General features: G+C 29.7%; 1 protein-coding gene across 5 annotated transcripts in view; it reads right to left on the bottom strand.

Annotated features, from left to right (window-relative positions):
• The window catches only part of LOC142328437 (glycine dehydrogenase (decarboxylating), mitochondrial-like), a 50,232-nt gene extending 42,479 nt beyond the window's left edge, over positions 1 to 7,753 (bottom strand). For 3 of the 5 annotated variants that reach the window (XM_075372193.1, XM_075372194.1, XM_075372198.1), the window contains exons 1-3: positions 7,389 to 7,753; positions 2,691 to 2,769; positions 338 to 473 (exon numbers count right to left, since the gene is read on the bottom strand). In XM_075372193.1, coding sequence (XP_075228308.1) covers positions 338 to 473; positions 2,691 to 2,769; positions 7,389 to 7,643 — 470 coding nt within the window. In that variant the 5' untranslated portion in view covers positions 7,644 to 7,753. The remainder of the gene's footprint in view (positions 1 to 337; positions 474 to 2,690; positions 2,770 to 7,388) is intronic. The other 2 variants (XM_075372196.1, XM_075372197.1) reach the window with 2 other exon arrangements.
• Positions 7,754 to 25,515: the final 17,762 nt, after the last annotated feature.

The raw sequence follows: 25,515 nt of genomic DNA, 5'->3' as shown, positions 1-25,515 counted from the left end.
GGTGTATTCTGAAAGTATGTTTTTGTTTATTCTTTTGTTAGGTAAGGTCAAAATTATTTTTTATTATCTTTAAAGTTTAATTTGTGGCATTTTCTTAAAGTATTTTAATAGTAATTCACAATGCTTCGTGTTATCTTAGGGATCATTGACTTATATGTTTCAGGAAATTATTTTACGGCCATATTTGTTGTAAGAAATTATTTTTGTTCTATACTTTGAAAAAAAATTTCTACTATAATGCTGCATTATATAGGTTTGTAATAAAAGAAAAATAACAAGTACTGATTAAAAAAATAAGAAAACCATGAACATTTAATACAGAGATAAATTGACTTACCAGCCTGGATTTTCAAAAATATTTCTCATTATAGTATGCGGGACGCAACAATTATGGTATCCCATACCAATATATGACCGCCATACTTGGTTAAGTTCTGCAATTTTTCTAATTTTTTTTATAAGTTCATATTCACCTGTAAATTTAAATATGAATAATAATTTTTAAATTAATCCCATAAAGTTAAGTACAAAGCACTTTATATCCATCCCCAATAAATGTTCTTTGTGCACCTCCCTAAATCGAATTAATCTGCAAATGAATTAATTCATTTGCAGATTAAATATAATTAATTTTTAAGATATAAACCACCTATATGCATCCAATCCATCTCTGCTGATTGGTCAGAACCATTTCAAGGTCAGTTGTTTTCTAACAAGTATTTTATATATTTGAAAGTTGCACTTTATTAATTATTCTTTTACAATACTTTATAAACAATTATTTCAATTCATCGCGTAATATATATTTCACATTGCAAATGCCACAATACATAAGATATACAAATAGATAAAATAAATCACACATTTAAAACAAGAATTAGTTCATCAGTACTAAGTGTCAATCAAGAAGTAATCTACAAAACTTTCCAATATCCTGATACTGCAATCAGGGTATTGCAGGAATTGCCCCTCTCTACAAAGAAAAGAATTAAACTAACTGTTTAAGCATTATGAACTTTTATTTGGGAGTTATTCAAGTATTACAAAGAGTCCTTAACTATAAGAAAAGACCAACAAACTGTTTTCAATTTGGATTAGGAATTTTCGATTTAATGTGCTGGGCAGAAAATAGTAATGGTCACCTCAAATTTACACGATCAAGGGTAAAATTTATGTTATTCTGTTTGTTAGATGACAACATATTCAAGGTTAGTCGCATATAACAATATAATAACATTGATAGCCCGTTAACCAGTTCTGTTCCCTATAATTAAATTATGCTACATAAATTCTGTGAGAATGGGAGTTCAAAGAATCAAAGGGATTCTGTAAACTTAAATTTAATAATATTCATTTTATTATTGATAAATTAAAAAGATAAATTTAAAAATTTTCAGGGATTTTCTATATTTACTTGAATTTTAAGACATTCTCAGGATACCCTACTTATCCTGGGAGGATGTAGGATTTTAGTGAGGCATTTCATTTATGTCACAAAATTTAAGACATTATTCAGATATGAACTGCAACCTGCTATATCTCAAGATATCCCCTCAACATTCTGTATATCTCAATTCACACATTGCACTTGTGGAACAAGTTTTGAGTTCCAGGGACATTATGTGTTGCATCAACAGAAGTATAAAAAATATTTGATTCATCAAAAAACAAATAAAAATATGATGGGATAAAATTCAAATAAACTGCAAGATTTTCACAATTTTATAACTTTAAAATATTTTAATAATATCTATAGTAGTAGCAAGATCACAAAGCAAAGTAATAGCAGTAACTGATGGCTTGAAATCTTTTACACTAAATCAGCTCTGCACATTTATATTAAAAGTCCTGATCGGTGTTGGTGAAATTTTTATTTGGTTTTGTTTGTTTGTGCTTTTATATTTTGTTTTACAATTCTTTTTAATTGAAAGTACGGTTACAAAACTTTCTTAGCTGTAATTAATTCCACCACCTTGTTCAATTTTCATTAAAATTTAACATCATCGATATTACGTATATGCAGGTTATCATATGAAATTTCATGAATGTATGTTAGACACATTATGGTAGATAAATGCCAACACCCAAACAAATACACACCTATAGAATTTTACCCTTTTTTTTTTTTAACTCAAAACAATCAGAAATTAAAGAAGTTAGATCCCCAAAATTTTGACTAATTGCAATACTAATGCTTATTATATTTTGTTAGGTCTCTAAAACATAAAGCCCAATAAAGAATTTTCATATCATTTTATGATTAACTAAAAATGAAACAGATACATTTTACAATAAAATGTTAATTGGAATATCTCTTTTATATATATATATATATATATATATATATATATATATATGACATGAAAATAAGTTGTCATCCAAATTATCTTTGAACCAGATCTGTTTGTCAACTAAATTAATGTTATTTGTTTAAAAATAACATTATTATATATATATGTATGATTGAATGTATGCATGTATGTGTATGTGTGTGTATGTGTGTGTGTGTGTGTGTGTGTGTGTGATGACATCTTATTTACGTGGTTTTAAAAAAAAAATTACCACTAATAATTTTAATTGAAATCATAGTGCAACAATGACAGCAGCACTTTTGCTGAAAACATTTGTGTTGTCAAAAGGATTTAAATAAAATTCTTAAAAAATACATAAAGCCATTAAAAATGTATTACCTAAAGGCTCATCCAAATGTAATGGTCTTCTCAGATTTATATTATCAGGAACCGCCTTACTGCTTAATTCATCCAATGACTAAAAAATAATAAACCACAAATCAATATATTCTATTTCATAGTGCAATTTATTCATAAAGTTTAAATTACAAACTAAATTAATTCAGACTGATATAGACTCAATATCTGTCATAAAAATTTAGTACACACAAAGGAAATAGAAAATAATTTTGCATATGAACATCAAAAAAAAATTGAAAAGAAACTTCAGTTAGGAATTTACAGAAAACCACCAGGAGAATGCAACAACATGATCAAGAAAACATCATTAGCAAAGTAATGAACACCATTATATTAGTATGCTATTGAAAAGTAGTACATACAATAAAAGCCCTAACATAAATAAAAAGATAAAAGAAATGACCAAATATGTGATTTTAAGTTAATTTAATTCAACTTTTTGCAAGGATGAATTTGGATAAAATGTTTATCAGTTAATGAAACAGTCATATTTTATCCATATATTACTATACAGACAAAATAGACAGACATTAAGAATATGACTTTAATACTGAGAAACTCTATTTGCAGTCATTACCTAATAATTTTTGTTAATCTATTTTTTTTTAATATTTTACCGTTATTTTTAATATATACGAGTATGTATACAGAGTGGTGCACGAAATTATCTAACATTTGGTTTTGTTAAAAAATATTTATTTGAATCGCGATACAGAAAAGTAAAATACAATGTGTTTAGTATATACCTGGAGATTATGTTCTGCTTATCATATGTTCAATATGACCACCATCACATCTAGCAAATCCATCAACATGAACTCCTACATTGTTAGTAACTCGACGACAAATATCCTCAGTTATCTCATTGCACGCCTCGATGATCGGGACCCACAGTTCCATCACTGTACAAGGATGTTTAGGAAAATTTTTTTCCTTCTTTAATCCCCAAAGAAAATAATCACACGGATTCAAATCAGGACTGTTTGGGGGCAGTGCTATTCGCACACAAAACGATTATGAAATCGGTTTGAAATGACATTTGCGTTAAAAGTTTCATGCAAAAAGTCTAAACCAACATTAGCTGTGAGTGGTCTGGCTCCATCCTGCATGAATAGAGTTGCTGTACGTCCTGATTTTTTGAGACTGTCACTTGTTTTATCCTCAACGTCCTGGTGTCCCGAGAAGGATTTTCAGGATATTAAATTATCCCGGTTTGGTAAATAATGTAAACATTATTTTTCGGAAGACAAATTTCACTCTAATTTAGGGAAATTTTATGCGTTGAGGGTTGACAACTTCTGACCTGCGCGCCTGCCTGCAGACAGCAGATGTCAAACCAAAACAAAAGCCAAATCAAGGTTAGTCACTTCACTGCTCACAGACAGTCTGTGTCATTACTGTTATTTTGGAGTTTAGGCTATTTCATTGTGCACATATTTAAGTTGCTGCATGTTAGTGTAGCGTTTGCATGTACAATGCCAAAATGAAAATGTCATTTCAGAGAACAATATTCTAAGGTGAACTTTTATTAAAAAGGAGAAGAATGAAGAAGAAGCATATTGTTCTTTCTGCAACAAGTTCATCTCAGTAAGTCACGGCATTAGAGCTGATCTGTTAAACCATTTAAAAACAAACATAAAAATAGCATGTACGGTGTGAATTCTTCTAAGATGATTGGCGAATTTTTTTGTGAAAAAGGATTCGAAAGAAGAAATAATCATAGCTACTGCTGATCTTACAGCAGGTACCATGTTGTAAAATAGCATCGCTCTTTTAAATCAGTTGATTATTCAAATAAGTTAAATCCGAACATTTATCCCGACTCTAAGGTTGCAGTAAAACAATAAACAGCACGCACTAAAGCTACTCATTTATCAGTTACATGCTTTCTTCACATTCAGTTAGTACTTGGGTTTCAGAATTAGAAGAAATTCCATATTATGAAGTTTCAACTGATGCTAGTGACCATAAAGCAGAAAAATATTTCCTGTTGTTATTCAATATTTTAAAGAAGATGATTATATTACCAGTAAAATAATAAAGGTTTCATCACTGAAAGATAACAGTTCAGATACCATAACCATCTACTGCTTAACAAGCAAGCCTAGCTGAAGTAAACCTCCCTTTAGATAAATATTCGTCATTTTGTGGTGATAACACAAAGGCTAATTTTGGAGGTGCGAACCACAAAGGAGTAAACAACATTTTCCACAAACTGCAAGGTAATTTGCGGAAAGACATAGAGGGGATTGGGTGCCCTGCACACACATTGCACAATACAGTTTCTTGTGCAGCTGATGTCCTTGCAATGGATTTTGACACAGTAGCTGTCAAACTGTTCAACTACTTCTCTACACAAGCAGAACTGAAGTTTCTGTGAGTTTGTTGATATAACTTACAAACAGTTGCTTTACCACTCAAGAACAAGATGGGTATCTCTTACGCCTGCAGTTGAATGAATTTTAAGTTTACAGGAAGCTTTGAAGGTGTAGTTCCTCAATCAGGAAAAATCCCCTAAAATACGCATGGACTTTTTCTCAACCACACTAAGTGAGGCTTATATGTGATTTCTCTACAAGCAGCTGTCTTTATTTCATAAAAAAAATAAAAACAATTGAATCTTCAAATATTCAATTATTGAGGTTAAATCAATTCTCGACAAAACTTTGAAGGCTCTTAAAGAACAAAAAGAATCTCTCTTTATTGCGTTTAAAATTAAGCAAATAATTGTTAAAGAGAAAGAAAGTGATAAGATGTTTAATGGGGAATGTAAGGAATTTTTCCAGACAGCTTATGGTTAATTGGATAAGTGGAGTGAGTCCCTTCAGCACTTATTCACCTTTAACTGGATAATGCTAAAGCCAATCCCTAATTGGGATCAAATAGAAAAAAATCAGACATATTTTACCTCAAAAACATTTCTTTCCCAAAAAGTGAGGTTTATGATCAGTTTCTTTGCCTAAAGAGCACGGTTACAGTTTTAATGGACAAACAGCACGACGAAGGAGAGCCTAAATGGGAGAATTTAAACTCAAGTGAAAAGTAGATTAGGTGCTTTGAGAGTATGGATAAGCATCAGTATTCTCACTTGTTGAAAATGTTCCAATACTTATTTTTAATACCAGCTCACATGCAAACGTGGAGAGAATTTTTTCAGTGATGTCATCTCAGTGGACTAATGAGCCAACGGCCTTTCAGTGAAACAGTTTAAAACTTACTAATTTGTCTGTATTACTTCAACAAAACCTGTGTTGAATGTTATAATTATGGGAAAAATCAACCAGATCTTATAAAAGCTGCGAAGTCATCTGATAAATATGAATGTGCACTGGTACTCATACTTCTTTAGACTTAACTATGAACTTAAGAAGTATCCTGAGTTTTTAAATGAGCAACATTATAAACATCAGCAGTATCTCCAGTGAAGATGATGCTACTATTTTGCTCTGAAAGGACCTTTGGAAGAAATATTTTCAGTATTTTAAAAATAACTTTTATTAATTTCTAACAAAATATTAATCTTTCCAACAAACCAAACAAATTGTTTTTATACGTAATAAGTGTGTAAGCAAAAAGTATAAAAAGTGCAATTTATTAGATTTGAAAAGTTCTCTCAGATTTTAACAAATGATCTATTTTTTAAGATACCAAAGTAAGCAGAAACAGGTAAACAATCTGAATGTAAGTATAATATCTCTGCAGTAAACTTTTTAATTTATAGAAGATTAGAACAAAAGAAAGATGAACCCGAATTGGTTTCTGGAAAAGCACTGGAACAAAATACAAATTTAGTCTATCGATTAATTTTAGAAGGTTAGCTTGTATAAATCTGAATGTGACATTTATAATCTTAAAAAAAATTATTTAAAATGAAATAAAATGTTCAAGAATGATGGGATTAAAATATGAAATATAAACAGTTATATAAGTTGTATAAGAATCCAATAATTATAATAAAAGTAGAAAAGGTAAAGTAAGGAATGAGTCATAAATGAACCCTATTTTATTTACTTTTTAATTTTTATATGGAAGAACCATTAAAAGAATTTTTCTTGGAGACAGACCCTTAACTCTTATCAATAGACAGAGACTAAAAATTCACTGTACTAAGTCACTTTATCTGAAGTTTAGAATGAGTTAAAAGAAATGAATGACTCGAAATCATTAGAGAAAGTCAAATGAAAAATAAGTTTTATTAAACTATCATTAAAAGTAACTAAAACAATGAGAAATCAAATATTAAGATAGGGGAACACAATATTTTTTTCAGATGTAAGGTTGGATAACAAATAAAATATCAAAAGCAGCCTGGAATATATTAGGAGAGCTTAAACACAAAAGAAGAAATTTTCCAGCATCAAAATACAAATACTGTTATTAGAAAGAAATTCTTAAATATATTTATTGTATACTATATTATGACATTAATACTAACAATAGAGAAATTATAAAAAGAAAAATTAGAAACTACAGTGAATGTTACGTATGAGGAGAAATTTGAAAACTGTTTTCTTCTGTTAGATAAAATAAGATTTAAATTATGAGTTGCATATAAGAAAATTTAAATTATGAGTTACATATAAGAAGATTAAATTTTTATGTAATATACAATATAACAATATATACAATACAATACAATATATACAATATAACAATACAAGAAAATAATCAACTTACTCTAAAACCTAATGAATCAAGCATAGAAGTCTGATCTTGTTCTCTTGGTCCAATATGTCTAGATGGAAATCCTTCAGATTTTGGTATCAATTCATCAAGTTTCGATCTACTATAAAATTTCATACAATTAGAAAATGTTCTATTAATGCCAAGACTTTTAAATAATACACTCCTATTAATTACATTTTTATTATATAAAACAGAATGTAATCGTAATTGTTTAAAATTTATTTTATTTGTCATATTGTTTAGCATTTTTTTAAATAAAAATCACCCACTTTATTAAATTAGATAATATTTAATTCAGAAAATTAAAACGAATATTAAGTAAAATATAATCAAATAATAACTAGTAATAAAGCAAACCTGAATTACAATAATTAAATTAGAACTAGTACTCAAATATTTGTAACATAACTACTGTTATTTTATACATTTATAATTATATATTATTATCATACTGATAGTTCAAAAGGTTAATATTAAAAAAAAAAACTACTGATATTAGTCAATTTAAAATACTATAACTGCTGTTTAATCTTTTTTTCATCTAATTTACGTGGTTAAAAATATTGTAAAAAAAAATAATTCACCACTAAACCTCAAACTTTGTACGTGAGAGTATGGAATAGACATTTTTTAGTGTATGAAAAATACCACGCCTGACCAGGGGATTCAAACCTAGGACCTTCTGAATGAAAGACTGAGATGCTACAACTTCTCCATGGAGATCAGTGAACCAATATTTTAATTCACATATATGTAAATAATGCATCATTTTATACAAAAAGAAAAAATATATATATATTTTTTTTTGTACTGGATTTTTAGCAGTTTACAACCATTATATGTTTATGTTCAAAAGTATAATAATATATTACATATTCAAAAAGGAAAGCTTTAAAAAAAACTGGCTCAGTTGTGGTGAGATTACTAAAAGGTAAAATAGCAATAAAAAATAAGGGCTATAATTCGAAATAAATGATAAAATAAAACTTTTATGCAGAAGTTGTACTGTGCACAAAAACAATAAAACTATTCCTATTTCAATTTTTTTTTTTATTTCTTCTTTTGATAAGCTCACACTAAATTAAAAATAAATAATCATAAAAACTTACTACTAACTCCTTGTTTAAAGCTGACTTGCAAAATTTTAAATTTAATGAAAAATTTAACAGATATATATATTTAGTGCATTTTTTATGATGATGTTTTTTTATGTTTATCAGATTTGACATTTTTAGTTATTTTATTTTAATTAAATAAGCCTATAAATGTTCCCTGTGTGAAAACAACACTTCTAAAAGAAAGTAATCTGGATCTTTGATAAAAAGAAATGCGAATAAATGTAGAAAAACAATTTAGAGTGAGCTAAAGACACCTTGGAATAAGCAGGTATGCATTATTTTTATACTGAAATTTACTAATTAGTTTCCTAAATTTCTGTTTGAAAATATTTGATATCTGAATGCTCCTCATTAATCTCTAATAATCTAATTTTACGCAATGAAGATGATGAAAAAATGGAAAATATCTTCAAATAATCTATGTAGACAATGTAATTTTTCATTTAAAAATCCTACACTTAATCTGGAAAAAATTACAAAGGACACAGAGTTCCTCTCATACATTGCAGAGGCCTCTACTCATAAAAAGTAATTATCAAAACCAGTCCATTTAAAAGAGATTAAGTTTACATCAGCACCACAATGTTGTAATATCACATTCTTAAGCAAAACTCATACAATTCAACTAATGAATTCCCCAAGTTCATAGTAATCTCCGAAGTTCAAATATATCCAAAGTAATATAGATCTTAATATATCCAAAGTAATCCATAAATACACTTTAAAATCAGAAAATCCACTGTTATTGATACACTTACAGCATATCAAACTTAATTTCTTAGTATGTAAGAGAATTTTGTATGAATATGTATTGTCACCTGAGGAAACTTAGAGAATTCTAAGTGAATCGTTGTGTATTTTATAGGTTTGTATAATTGATTGGTTAACCCAATAAATAAATTTATTAATTAATTTCTTACCCAAGATAATTAAGAGTTTAATCGTACAAACACGGTTAGGAGTTTTTAACAGCATGGTGTGTTTGCGTGATTATTTCAGTTAGACATAAAAAACTATTTAGTGTAAAAAAATTTATTTACTCTCATTTCGTGTATTATTTATTTTTTTTTATTTACACAGAAATTTTTATAATCGATACCTGAATAAACAAATATATAAAATTCTAATGTCAACATTCCATCGATTTTATTATAAACTTTTTTTAATGAAAAATAAAGAAAAGTAATCTTGCCTAAGAATTATTGGAATTAGTTTTATTTTTAATATTTTTACATAGAACTAATCATTCAGATTACTGAAGAAATTAAATTTAATAAAGAAACATATACAAAAACAAACAAAAAATTTTAAGTATTACATTTAAAGAATATACAAATGTTAACCATAAAATCAGTAAATACACCTTTAATTATTGGCAATAAGAAGCATTAACCGTTTTAGTAAAACAATGAAGTTATAAGTTGAGTTTTCAGATAACTTTAATAAAAAAAAATGTCCGTTTTAATACAATAGTGTAAGAAGACCGGTATAACGGATCTGAGTAACGGAATCCTGCCAATTAAGAAAAAATAGTAGAAAATATAATAATAGGAGGAATCCAGAAAGGGAACTGAAAGAAATCCTTTTAGTAAATGTAGCAGATCCGTTTAATTTGTAATACTACTCGCTGGTACACCTAAACAGATGTTCCGTGAGAAGAGTTACCGGACCAGGGAAGGAATTTCATGACAATATCTGAGGGCGGACGATCGTTCTCACGCTCAACTGGGGTCTGGTCCTGCAGGTAAACAGAGAGGTGAATACTTGGGGGAAGATCAGTTGACGGTCACATCTCTTGTGAAGTTAATATTTGAACTTATTACACATGTTCCATACTCACCAGATTTGATGCCATAGGATTTTCACTTCTTTCTGCAATTAAAGAACGATATTAAGGGTACTTATTCACCCTATATGATGATCTTAAGGATACAATGAGTCGTGGATCAAGGAAAGACCCCCAGCATTTCTCAGTAACAAAATGAGAAAACTGGTTCACCATCAACATAAAAGTGTAGTAATAAATAAAATGTAATTTTTTGCCATATTTGTTTTATTTGACTATTATTTTCATTTGTGAGTTATGAGCAACTGTAATTATATTTCACACCCATCGTACATAATTTAAAGTTAGGTCGGTAAAGTGTTAAAAATATCAAAAACTGAGGTAACAATAAAATTCTAAAACAATCCAATCAAATAATTTAATAAATCTTGAACTTTAGCAGGATTCCCATTGAATTTAAAGATTCATTTATACTGATTTTTCCTGACTAATTTAATAAAATTTTCCTGACTCTCATAATGGTATGTATTGCCATTTATTCCGCAAAATATAGATTTCTATTTTTTTGCAACCTCCACCATCATCCCCATAACTGTCCAACTCACGCCTTTTTTATTCATTTATTATTACACTCATCTTTTAATGATTTTTTACAATAGACATTTAAAAACAATTGGCTTGGATCTAAGACTGCTAAAAACTTTTCACAAAAAAAAGCTCACATTATTTTGCAAAATAAACAAAAAACAATATTAAATAACTTGATTTACATAAAATTTTTAACAAAACAGAGATTTTCATTTAACAAAAATTGAATATTATGTATGATCACAACTCGAAGAAAAACTAAAATTACTGTGACTGAAAGTAATACAGATAAAAAAACTAGATCAGAACACCTTATTTTATTCAGAAAACAAACATTATTAACATTTACTTGAAAAATATTTTGTCATTATTATTCTAGCATATTTCCAGAATGCCTTCAAAATATGGTACAAGGCGATAAGAGCATTTAGTAGCTCTAAGCTGGAATTTTGATTCTATACAATTATCAGGAAACACAATTTAAAAAATTGAACCAACATCTTCACATGAACTTAAGGATAACTTATTTTGTACAACATTGAGAACCCACATAATCTCTGCCTTAGAAACATTGTCTTTAAAATTAAAATAAATAATTGTGTTGCCATTTTGTATATATGAAATTGAGGATTCAAATATATCATTTGCTGCTGAAATGCTGTTATTCTGATCAGAAGATCCGCAAAGAACATACAGATGCATCACAACCACTATTCTCATAACTGTTGATCAAAGTTTTAGTCTGCCAAGTTGAACCGCCACTGGTAAATGAAAAAAAATTTCAGTGAAGGCTGAGAATTCCGTATCTTGTTTCATTAGAAACTTTAAATTTTTCAACGATAACCTTTTTGTTAAAATTTCACCAGTGAAAAAATGAACTACAATTTGGAATATTCCTCCTTTAATATAATAGAATAATTACAGAATGTACATAAGAAAAGGACATGTTAATGGCCGCTTGATGGATGTAGTTGCAATATGCTGGACAGGGTTGTCACTTCCTGATGCCAGGAAAGTATATACATTTTGCCATTACTTAAAAAATATTTTATTAATAACATTAATTTTAATTCTGTAACAAAAATGCAATTCTCTAAAATTTTTTGCAATTTCACTTTCCTAAGTTTATATTTCCTGACTTTTCCTGCTTGTGGGATTCATGTCTAGTAATCCTTCCAAATATATATTCATTCCCACATAATGATTATAACTGCCAAACTAGTATTTCTCAATAAAGAAATGTTCATTTCAAACGATTAAAAAACTAACAGAACAGATGAGAAGTAATGAAATTTGATAAATGGCACACAATATAATACACAAACAAGCTGAATTTTATTTTATTAAAGAAGATACATGTACTCTGGTGGATTATTCCTGTATTCCATGTTCTCTACATCAGTATTCCTTCGCTATACTGGTAAGACCATACAGTCATTACTTTTACATGTGAGCTTTTAAATTTTTAATTTTAATTAAATAATTTTATCTCCCTCCTCTATGAATCATGAGACCTTGCCGTTGGTGAGGGGGCTTGAGTGCTCAGGGATACAGAGTAGCTGGACCGAAGGTGCAACCATATCGGAGAGGTATCTGTTGAGAGCCAGACTAAGGAATGATTCCTGAAAGAGGGCAGCAGCTCTTTCAGTAGTTGTTAGGGGCGTGAGTCAGGACGACTTAAACGGCCGTATCAACATCACTCAGTCCTCTGAGTACTGCGCAGCTGAAAGCAATGGAAAACTACAGCTGCTTTTTTTCCAAGAAAATGTGGCTCTCTGCATTTTCACATAGCAATAATGGTAAAATATTCCGGAGGTAAAATAGTCCCCCGTTCGGATCTCCGGGTGGGGACTACTAAGGAAGGGGTCACCAGAAAATTAAAAAATAACATTCTACGAGTCGGAGCGTGGAATGTTAGAAGCTTGAAAAAGGTTGGTAGGCTAGAAAATTTAAAAAGGGAAATGGGTAGGACAAATGTGGATATAGTAGGAATTAGTGAGGTTCAGTGGGAAGAGGAAGGCGACTTTTGGTCAGGTGATTTTAGAGTAATTAACTCAGCGTCAAATAATGGGCAGGCAGGAGTAGGTTTCGTGATGAACAAGAAGATAGGGAGGAGAGTGGAGTATTTCAAAACGCATAGCGATAGAATCATTGTAATAAGGATAAAATCAAAACCTAAACCGACAACGATTGTTAACGTCTATATGCCTACAAGCGCCCATGATGATGATGAGGTAGAGTGTGTATACGAAGAGATTGATGAAGCAATTAAACACGTAAAAGGAGATGAAAATTTAATAATAGTTGGAGATTGGAATGCAAGCATTGGAAAAGGCAAGGAAGGAAATATAGTGGGTGAATACGGGCTGGGCAAAAGGAATGAAAGAGGGGACCGACTTATAGAATTTTGCACAAAGTATAATTTAGTAATTGCCAACACCCAATTTAAAAATCATAATAGAAGAATATACACTTGGAAAAAGCCAGGCGATACTGGAAGGTATCAGATAGATTATATCATGGTTAAGCAAAGATTTAGAAATCAACTCGTTGACTGCAAAACTTACCCTGGAGCAGACATTGATAGCGATCATAATTTGGTGATAATGAAATGTAGATTGGGGTTTAAAAACCTGAAGAAAAGGTGTCAGATGAATCGGTGGAATTTAGAGAAGCTTGAGGAAGAGGAGGTAAAGAAGATTTTTGAGGAGGACATCGCAAGAGGTCTGAGTAAAAAAGATAAGGTAGAAAATGTAGAAGAAGAATGGGAGAATGTTAAAAAGGAAATTCTTAAATCAGCAGAAGCAAACTTAGGCGGAATAAAGAGAACCGGTAGAAAACCTTGGGTTTCAGACGATATATTGCAGCTGATGGATGAACGTAGAAAATATAAGAATGCTAGTGATGAAGAAAGTAAAAGGAACTATCGGAAATTAAGAAATGCTATAAACAGGAAGTGCAAACTGGTGAAAGAAGAGTGGATTAAAGAAAAGTGTTCAGAAGTGGAAAGAGAAATGAACATTGGTAAAATAGACGGAGCATACAGGAAAGTTAAGGAAAATTTTGGGGTACATAAATTAAAATCTAATAATGTGTTAAACAAAGATGGTACACCAATATATAATACGAAAGGTAAAGTCGATAGATGGGTGGAATATATTGAAGAGTTATACGGAGGAAATGAATTAGAAAATGGTGTTATAGAGGAAGAAGAGGAAGTTGAGGAGGATGAAATGGGAGAAACAATACTGAGATCTGAATTTAAGAGAGCATTAAAAGATTTAAATGGCAGAAAGGCTCCTAGAATAGACGGAATACCTGTAGAATTACTGCGCAGTGCAGGTGAGGAAGCGATTGATAGATTATACAAACTGGTGTGTAATATTTATGAAAATGGGGAATTTCCATCAGACTTCAAAAAAAGTGTTATAGTTATGATACCAAAGAAAGCAGGGGCAGATAAATGTGAAGAATACAGAACAATTAGTTTAACTAGTCATGCATAAAAAATCTTAACTAGAATTTTATACAGAAGAATTGAGAGGAGAGTGGAAGAAGTGTTAGGAGAAGACCAATTTGGTTTCAGGAAAAGTATAGGGACAAGGGAAGCAATTTTAGGCCTCAGATTAATAGTAGAAGGAAGATTAAAGAAAAACAAACCAACATACTTGGCGTTTATAGACCTAGAAAAGGCTTTCGATAACGTAGACTGGAATAAAATGTTCAGCATTTTAAAAAAATTAGGGTTCAAATACAGAGATAGAAGAACAATTGCTAACATGTACAGGAACCAAACAGCAACAATAACAATTGAAGAACATAAGAAAGAAGCCCTAATAAGAAAGGGAGTCCAACAAGGATGTTCCCTATCTCCGTTACTTTTTAATCTTTACATGGAACTAGCAGTTAATATGTTAAAGAACAATTTAGATTCGGAGTAACAGTACAAGGTGAAAAGATAAAGATGCTACGATTTGCTGATGATATAGTAATTCTAGCCGAGAGTAAAAAGGATTTAGAAGAAACAATGAACGGCATAGATGAAGTCCTACGCAAGAACTATCTCATGAAAATAAACAAGAAGAAAACAAAAGTAATGAAATGTAGTAGAAATAACAAAGATGGACCGCTGAATGTGAAAATAGGAGGAGAAAAGATTATGGAGGTAGAAGAATTTTGTTATTTGGGAAGTAAAATTACTAAAGATGGACGAAGCAGGAGCGATATAAAATGCCGAATAGCACAAGCTAAACTAGCCTTCAGTAAGAAATATAATTTGTTTACATCAAAAATTAATTTAAATGTCAGGAAAAGATTTTTGAAAGTGTATGTTTGGAGTGTCGCTTTATATGGAAGTGAAACTTGGACAATCGGAGTATCTGAGAAGAAAAGATTAGAAGCTTTTGAAATGTGGTGCTATAGGAGAATGTTAAAAATCAGATGGGTGGATAAAGTGACAAATGAAGAGGTATTGCGGCAAATAGATGAAGAAAGAAGCATTTGGAAAAATATAGTTAAAAGAAGAGACAGACTTATAGGCCACATACTAAGGCATCCTGGAATAGTCGCTTTAATATTAGAAGGACAGGTAGAAGGAAAAAATTGTGTAGGCAGGCCACGTTTGGAGCATGTAAAACAAATTGTTGGGGATGTAGGATGTAGAGGGTATACTGAAATGAAACGACTAGCACTAGATAGGGAATCTTGGAGAGCTGCATCAAACCAGTCAAATGACTGAAGACAAAAAAAAAAAAAAAATTTTATCTCCTGATGATGGCTTTCAAGTAAGCCGAAAGATCATGCATTGATTTCAACGTGCTGGTAAGATGGGTTTCATTAATTGTTTATTTATTTAGAATATCTGTAGTACCATATTTGAGAAATTTCTTGGCCAACTTTTTTTGTTGAATCATATCATTCACAATATATATATTTTCCTCTTTTAATAAAACTAGTATAATGACCTTCACAAATCGATATACATTCATATAAATCTTCACAAATCATGATGTAGTATTACATTGATTTTTATAAGTATTAATGTTGTGTATATTTTAAAACGTAATTTATACAGAATGCTTTTGGTGACATAAACATGTACATTATAAATTCACTTGCATTAAATTGATCTTTGTAAATATTTTCATTTTAATTAAAATAGCTTACAAAATGCAGATATTTCTGTCTTTTGGATTTGGTTTAAATACATTTATTATCCCCAATCAATTTTGTTTAATATTACAGAATAAAACAAATTAGGGCCTGTAAAGGTTGAACTACAGGTATAATCTATATGAACCTGGTTTACTCATTATATTTGTTAGAGTAATTATTGATAAAGGATTAGAAAATTGGTAATTATCAGTAACAATTTTAGTAAAAGTTATTTTAACTTATATTCCTCTACAAATCACGAGACCTTGCCGGTGGTGAGGGGGCTTGAGTGCTCAGCGATACAGAATAGCTGGACCAAAGGTGCAACCATATCGTAGAGGCATCTGTTGAGAACCAGACTAAGGAATGATTCCTGAAAGAGGGCAGCAGCTCTTTCAGTAGTTGTTAAGGGCGTAGGTAAAGAGGACATAAACGGCCATATTGTCATCACTCAATCTTCAGAGTACTCCGCAGTTGAAAGCAATAGAAAACTACAGCTGCTTTTCCAAAAAAATGTAAGTCTGCATTTTCATAACAAAGATGAAAGTGCCTTGCTTGGTAAAATATTCCAGAGATAAACTAGTCCCCCGTTCATATCTCTGGTTGGGGACTACTAAGGAAGGGGTCACCAGAAAATTAAAAAATAACATTCTACGAGTCAGAGCATGGAATGTTAGAAATCTAAAAAAAGGGTAGGTAGATCAGGAAATTTACAGAGGGAAACGGATAGATTAAATGTAGATGTAGTAGGAATTAGTGAGGTTCGTTGGGAAGAGGAAAACTGCTTTTGGGCAGATGATTTTAGAATAATTAACTCAGCTTCAAATAAAGGGCAGGCAGCAGTAGGTTTCATAATGAAGAATAAGATAGGAACAGAGTAGAGTACTTCAAAATGCATAGTGACAGAATCATTGTAATAAGGATAAAATAAAAAACCTAGGCTGACAACGATTGTTAACATCTATATGCCTACAAGTGCTCATCATGATGATGATGATGTAGAGAGTTTATACAAAGAAATTGATGAAGCAATTAAGCACATAAAAGGGGATGAAAATTTAATAATACTTGGAGACTGGAATGCAACCACTGGAAAAAGCAAGGAAGGATATTATGGGTGAATATGGGCTGGGCAAAAGGAATGAAAGAGGGGACAAAGTTTTGCATGAAGTATAATTTAGTAATTGCACACAGTTTAAAAATCAAAATAAAAGAATATATACATGGAAAAAACCAGGTGATACTGCAAGGTATCAGAAAGATTATACATGGTTAAGCAATGTTTTAGAAATCATTTCGTCAACTGGAAAACTTACCCTGGACCAGACATTGATAGGGACCATAATTTAGTGATAAATAAATATAGATTGGGATATAAAAACCTGAAGAAAAGGTGTCAGATGAATCTGTGGAATTTAGAGAAGTTTGAGGAAGAAAAGGTAAACAACATATTTGAGGAGGACGTCGCAAGACGTCCTCCTATTTAACAATAACCTCCTAATTAAACAAATATTGTTTGATATTCTGATTAAATTATAATATGAACACAAAAAAATTTAAGCATAAACCATAGAAGCAAAATGAACTGTTCTGGCATTTGCCTTACAACCAAGGGAAACCATGGTAAAACCTTGGTCAGAACATCAAAAATATTTTAAAACATTCACCTTTACAAAAAAATAAACGTTACAATCAGAAATAATTATAAGTTCTTCCAATTATATTGCATTCTGAAATGACATCAGTTAAAGAAAACTGTCTTTTTTTTAACATATTCTTGTCAAGAAGGAGTTTACACATTCATGATGATAAATATAAATAAGAACAAACCCTTGTTTTGTTATATAAGAAATTAAGTTTCATTACCTTAACATATTATTTGTTGGGCAACATGAAAGTTTTTCTTCATAATATTTGTAATTAACACTTTAAATATTTTTAGTTTCTTTTGTAAAAGAAATAACAATTAATGTAATTACATAAATAAATAGTATAAAAATTAATAAAAATAAATAAGTTAATAATAGTTTTTCAGTAATAAAGTATTTCTTAATATAAATTTAACACACAACAAAATCAGAAAGAAATTAACCAAATAAATATAAAAAAGTATTGTTCCTGCAATAATAATTAACAATTTTACTTTCAATGGAGAAAGAAAGATTAATTTTATATAATATAAAACTAAGTATTATAATCTTAATGAAAGATTTCTCCACAATATTTCCAAATAAGGATTTATAACATTATAATACATTTAATAATGAAACAAAATATAAATTAAGATATTTTTTCTTTTTACTAGAAACACTGACTTTCTGTATTAATTTTAATAATTATTTACCAATAATTTTATGTTTAAATAATTTCCTAATGTTGTTGTATACAATTATGTTAGGTCAAGTAATTTTCAATATATCAAAAACAGTATTCGAAAGAATCAATATTTTCAAATATTAATAATATTACTGTATTATGACTCACTCGAATTTACACAGTATTCTTAAATTAATGCATCTTCTTAAGTTAGTTATTTTGTAAATGGTTTTTATATTGTAAACGCTTGTAAACAGCATTTTAGTTAATCATTAAGATCTTTGATATTTACAGACTGATGAAGGTAACAAAAATAATCATAATTTGATGAAGTTTACAACTGTGATAGGGAACAACTTAACAGATAAATCATGATGATCCCACATCTGATGAAATCTGCAAAAATATATAAATAGGCATTTAAATACCTGCGTTACAAAAATAAATAAACCTAATGCATAATGTATCCATCATTTCCCTAAGAAATGGAGCGGTCATGGAGGTTCATATTCCTGGCCACCAAGATCACCTGATCTAAAACCTTTTAGATCTTTTTGCGTCTGGGGATGGGTGAAAAATATTGTACAAAAAACAAAAATACATTCTCGTGAGGAATTAATTGTTCGCATTATGGATGCTGCTGACATACTTAAGGATAGCCCTGAAGAACTATAAAGAGCTACAAGAACAGTACAGAAGTAAGCCAAGAAATGTTTTGAAGCTGCTGGGTTTTATTTAATATTTTAATAAACTGGTAGGTAAAATCTACTGTACTGTTTAAATTTTAAAAAAATTAAAATAAAATTTTAATTTTTCTAAACTTTTTTTGTTTTGTTCGATTTATCTTGCACAATTTTGTTCAGAATTAAATTCTCTACAAGTTTTATTTAAAGGTTTTAGGTGTTTATTACCCATTTAACAAAGTTATTGTACATCAAACATAAAAACGGGGTTTTTACTGTAATTCATTGATTTTCATCACAGATTACTTAAAAACTACTGTAGATACAGTTTCGGTAGGTATTGTATTGTGTAATTTTTAAGGTAAAAATCCATAGCAATCACTAATTCTGCCCCCTAATTAATGCCGAAAAAATGTCAGAATGACCTCTTTCACCGAGGTTGCTGAAATCTTGAGTGAAATCTGTCATTAGCCGTTACTCACAAACGAAGCATTTAAGGGTGTATGTTTATTTGAACTTTTTCCATTAATTTCACATGTGGAATATGTTACAAAAATCCTGGTTGAACTTTGTTATACACTCTGTATATAACTTGATTTCAATTTCTTTTTATACAGTTTTGCTAACAGGAATCACAGTCAGGGATTACTTCAGAGGATGATACGTATGAGTGTAAATGAAGTGTAGTCTAGTACAGTTTTAGGTCGACCATTTCTGAGATGTGTGGGTAATTGAAACCCAACCACCAAAGAACATCGTTATCCACGGTACCGATACCGGTACAGACACCGATTCAGATACCGGTATCGTTACCGATAACAGTATCGATAAGGGTACCGTTAACCAGATAACGGTACCGTTATCTGGTTAGCGTTGATAACGGTATCCAGATAACAGTAAATCTGGATACCGTATCAACGGTATTTTTTATACCGTTTTTCTAATATTCAAATCTGTGTTAAAGTAACTGCCTTTACTAGGATTTGAATGTTGGAAAACTCGCGGCTTCGAAATCAGCTGATTTGTGAAGACGCGCGTTCGCCGCTAGACTAACCCAGGGGTATAATATCAATTTCAAAAAAAATAAAAATGATGTATTTAAAGTTCTATTACTTTTTAAGTTAAATATTTCAAAAAAATTAAATTTTATAAACAACAGCGATTCTACTAAAATAATAAACCCCAAATAAATAAATATCTTAGACAAGTTGGCTATAGTTTAAAACGTGAAAACTGCCGGCCAGAATATATGTGTAGGAGCAACCGTTCTTTTTCTTTTAGAGCTAAAGAACAATAATAGTATAAAGAAAAATTGTTTCGATAAATCCAATCATGCTAATCACATTTTATAGAATGAACATAATTACAGATAATTATTATAAAAATAATTACAAATAATTTTATTAAAATATTAGATTTTTCCACAGATTATTATAAAACAAGCAATATCCAAAAATTTTATACATATTGTAATAATAATAAATTAATAAAGCAGCATATCAGATTTGAAGATGATTTTCTATTTAAATTAATAATTATCACGATGGCTAACTTATTTCCCTCCAACAAGGAAGACTGTTGTTAGGTTATTAATAGTTAATAAATTTTATTTATGTTTTTAATTTTTTAAAAGTACAAAAAAATTACTCTTGAGGATTGTCAAATGGCCTAAAGCCCTAGGGATAAAATATAAATTGTTGGTAAGGTTGATTTTTTTTTAATATTATAACGAATTATTTAACCTAACTTGCGACTTTATTCTGATCGGAACAAATTACAAAATTTGAAAAAAATTATAATATTTTCAGAGACATGAAATGATATTAATGTAAATACATTAATAATAAAATATTAGTATAAAATAATTAACAGTTAAGAAATCGTTCCTGAAAATCATTTCGAACATATACACTTATATCTGTACATGTTGAAGTGCTTGCAGGTAAATCATATGTTAGTCTTTTTTTTTAATTCATCAACAGAACAATATATTATCTTTAAAACTAAATCTTTTAATTGTAAAATAAGCCAATGGTTAACTGATTATACAGTGTCCCTTTTCATAAAGTATGCCTCTGTATTGATCTGAAAGCACTTCTTTTGTCCTAAAAGATTATGTTTTTAAAAAGCCCACAAATTGGAGTTTACACATTATATGAGAAAATATTTAGGCATGAAAGTAATCGATAATGATTACTAGCTTAGTGTTTTTATAAAGATGCTTCAGAGTAAAACTACTCCATTTTGGTAAACAAAATATCAGTTTTATCATCCCACAAGAATTTATTAAACAAAAAACCCAGAGGTTATCTTTTGTGGACAACAAAGATACTATCAATATCATTAATGGGATTTTTGGTCACACAATCTGCAATATTATGTCTACCCGAGAAGCACAATGTTTTATCCATATAATACAGTACTTACTTTTTATTCAATCCAGATTTGAAACTACGGTTGATAGTCACTTTAACTAAAATTTTCTTTTATCTTCCATAACCATTTTCCGCTTTCAATATTATATTTGAGAATCAGTAACCATTTTTTTTTGTCACAGCTTCCATGAATTTAAAAGTACTCCCAGTACAGCACCTACAACTCAAAATCACTTGGCAAAAAGATTAGTAATGCACTTAATATGAACTGTTAATTTTTTTTTTTTTTTTTTTGTTTTGCGTAGGAGGAGGAAAAGCTCTACCAGCCACCGTCTGCGCCCGCAACAGACGGTAGTGTCGGGCTCTCACCGACTAAAAACCTCCCCCTTAGGGAGGAGGACCCTATTAGGGATTGGGATCGTGGATGCGACTTAACTAACTAATAATAAGATAATATCTACATTGTACCTGAAAAAAAAAATACACAGCATATACAAAATTTAAATCTATTTTCATAAAACTTAATTTACACTGCTTATCTAAGTAATTTTAATGTAAAATTTACGTTGAACCTGAAACAGAAACATTCACAAAAATAGACATAAAAATTTCCTACAGGAAAGTTCCTATCAGGGGACCCTACTGGGACTAGGCATTGGGATCGCGGACGCGACTTAACTAATAATAAAATAATATCTACATTGTACCTGAAAAAACATACACAGCATATACAAAATTTATATCTATTTTCATAAAACTTAATTTACACTGCTTATCTAAGTAATTTTAATGTAAAATTTATGTTGAACCTGAAATAGAAACATGCACAAAAATAGACATAAAAAATTCCCTAAAGGAAAGTTCCTATCAGGGGACCCTACTGGGACTAGGCACCTACCGCGATTTTATAAGAATATTATACTATCAACTTAAAAACTACACAACTTATTTTTAACATGAAAATTTATAATATTAAACAATAATAACAAAAGTAAGTACCTTTAGTAGAAAATTATCCTACAATAAAAGGGAGTACCACAATGTAAGGAGGGCCACTTACATGGCAGCTCTCCCTTAGAATATTAAATGAACCGTTGAGTTACCTGAAACAAAAGAAAATAAGACAAATTCAATTAGCGGTTGTGAAATTAAATAGTTTTGTTTTAGTTATTTAATTCATTTCATGTATGATAGCACTTAACTTTTTCTAACAAAAATATTTATTAGGAATGATTAGGTGGTCCATTTTTACTTCTTAAATATTTAACCTGAGGTACAACTATTTATATAGACATTTTTTACAGAAATAGACTCACTAGCTAGGTAGGTACACAAGAAAAGTGTACCTACCATCTTCCACACTAGATAGATACAAAGAACACTGAATTTTTTACGGACCCCGCATCGGGTAGATATCCATTGAGAAATCATTGAAAACCACCCTTTTAATAGATCAAGGTAGAAGAAAATAAAGGAAAAAAGTTGAAGTTAGAAGGTGAGAAGGGAAGATTGCTAAACAAGACAACTCGCTCAAAAAAACTCTAAGCCCCTTTTAAGGCAGCAAGGATTCCTCTCGTACAAGATCAGAGCGCTTTACCAAGAATAAATGCAAAAACATTATTCTGAATTAAGGTTCACTGATGTAGATGGTAACAAATCTATATCGCATCCAGGAATGTGTGTTATATGAACCTACTTGGCCGAGCTAAAATTTTCAGCTAAGAATAATGTTGAATGGTAACAAAAATCGATACAGGATATCGGTATACCACCTGATCCTTTTACTAATTTTTATATTATTTTTTTAAAATCATATTTAATATTTTTATAGAATGAAATGCATCATTTATTTTCTTATTATTTTTTACAATTTTATATAGGTTTCCACTTGCTTTGATTGCTCTGGTATTTAAAATTCATGAAATATTTATGTGCCATCTACTTTATAAGTATATTCAACAAATTTTGACATTTTTATTATAATTAAGGAGGTATCTAAGTGAAAAGATGACTGTCGTCACGACAATAATTTGATTCTCATTTCATTTATTTTACACATGAAATCAAACAAAATCAGTTGCTTTTCATGGCTATTCTTTACATTATAAAAGAATAATTGTCTTCTACAAAAAGAATAATTGAGTTAAATTATAAGTACATGTTGCATTTCAATTTTATTAACAATGATGAAAAAAAATCAAATGATGTACAGTTGTTAACTGATAAATATTCAAAATATTCTTGAAATATTGTAAGCCAAGAAATGTACATAATAAGTTATTAAGTTTCATTGCTGTAACAAAATTCATAAAAATTTGTATATATATATATATATATATATATATATATATATATATATATATAAAATTTAACATTATATGAAATTTAAATCACCTAAACACAGTAATTAGATTATTTATACTTATGTTCCAATAACCGGTTTGTGCAGTATCTTACACCTTCACTTGCTATTATATTCTATCTTATTCTTTTTAATTTATTTGTATTATTTTTGTGTAAATTATAAATATTTTATTTAATTAAATAATTATAAATTATAAATTTTCACAAGTATATTTATGTTCATTTTTTTATCTTAGGTCATTTGACTGGTTTTTGATGCAGTTCTTTAAGATTCCCTATTTAGTGCTAGTCGTTTCATTTTGGTATACGTTGTACCTGTACAATAGGGTATGTTGTATACCCTAATTATGTTTGTAATATCATTTAAAATTTCACAAAAGATAACATAATTTATCATAAAAAATAGATATCATTAAAATAAATAAGTTTTAATGTAATAAAAATAGAATTTAATACATACTGGAGATGCAGGGTACTGCAAAAAAACAGTCTGTGGAAATTAATATGGCAAGTGTAACTTATCTAATTACTGTGTTTTGGTGGTTTATATTTCAAATAAAATATTTATCAGAGACAAATTAGGCATTGACCAGATACTGGCATTTCTTGATATGTAACACTATTAAGTTTCTTTTCTTTATTATACTGTTTTTTCCTTTATTGCATTATGTTGTAATTTGCCACACAAAATTTCTGTGTTTCGCATGACATTTAATGACCGATCTACCTAAAATTTTTTAAAAATTTAGAAATAAAAGTACCTGCAGTATCAAAAGAGAAAGTTACCTATCAGTGATATAAACTGGAGTCTAAACTAATGGCCTGACCCGCTCTTTTTCTGTTTAGCCTCGGGAACCACCATAAGGTATTACTTAAGAAGATGATATGTATGAATGCAAATTAAGTGTAGTTTTGTTCAGTCTCACATCGACTATTCCTGAAATGTGTGGTTAATTGAAACCCTACCGTGAAAGAACACTAATATCCACACTCTAATATTCAAATCCATTTAAAAGTCTTTACTAGGATTTGAACCTTAGAACTCTCGACTTTGAAATCATTTGACTTGCAATGATGAGTTACCACTAGACTAGCCACAGTGGGCTAATGCCCTGACCTTGGCCCCTGGTACAAGGCAAGTGATAATGGCCGGTTGAATTCACAGAGTGAGTATCTCCAATACTTGGTTGCTCTAACTGAAGCTAAACATTACATAAACGGATGGAGTCTTAATAAATACTAGTATTATCATGGAATTATATGGTGTAGTAAAGAATTAGTAGTACCTTAATATTTTACCATTTGGCAACACAGCTATACATTTATCGCCAAGGCTAATCCAAAGATCAAATCCATCGAGCAGCTGAAAGAATCGGTCGATCTGGTAGTCTGAAGAAATAGCATGCAGCATGAAGTGAAGAGTTGATGAGATGTGGAATGTAATCTGGTAATCTGTATTATTTCTAGTCTCATTTTTATTTATAGTTTGTAAATTTTTGTAGTGAGGAAGATAACGTTAATTTCTCACTTTGATATTGATCGCACTTTAATTTCACACTTTATTTTCACCAATCACTTTATTTACCCCACAATTTCAAAATATGTGAAAATAAAATAATTACACACTAAAAACCAGAATCAGTACACGCCTTTTTAATATGCAAGGCAAATATATTACATAAAAAAATTATTAAATTTTGAAGTAATTTGGATTACTGTTATGATAGATGGATT

The sequence above is a fragment of the Lycorma delicatula genome, chromosome 7, assembly GCF_047948215.1.
Source record: "Lycorma delicatula isolate Av1 chromosome 7, ASM4794821v1, whole genome shotgun sequence".
NCBI classification, from domain to species: domain Eukaryota; kingdom Metazoa; phylum Arthropoda; class Insecta; order Hemiptera; family Fulgoridae; genus Lycorma; species Lycorma delicatula.
This window is presented reverse-complemented; position numbering and strand designations above follow the sequence as displayed.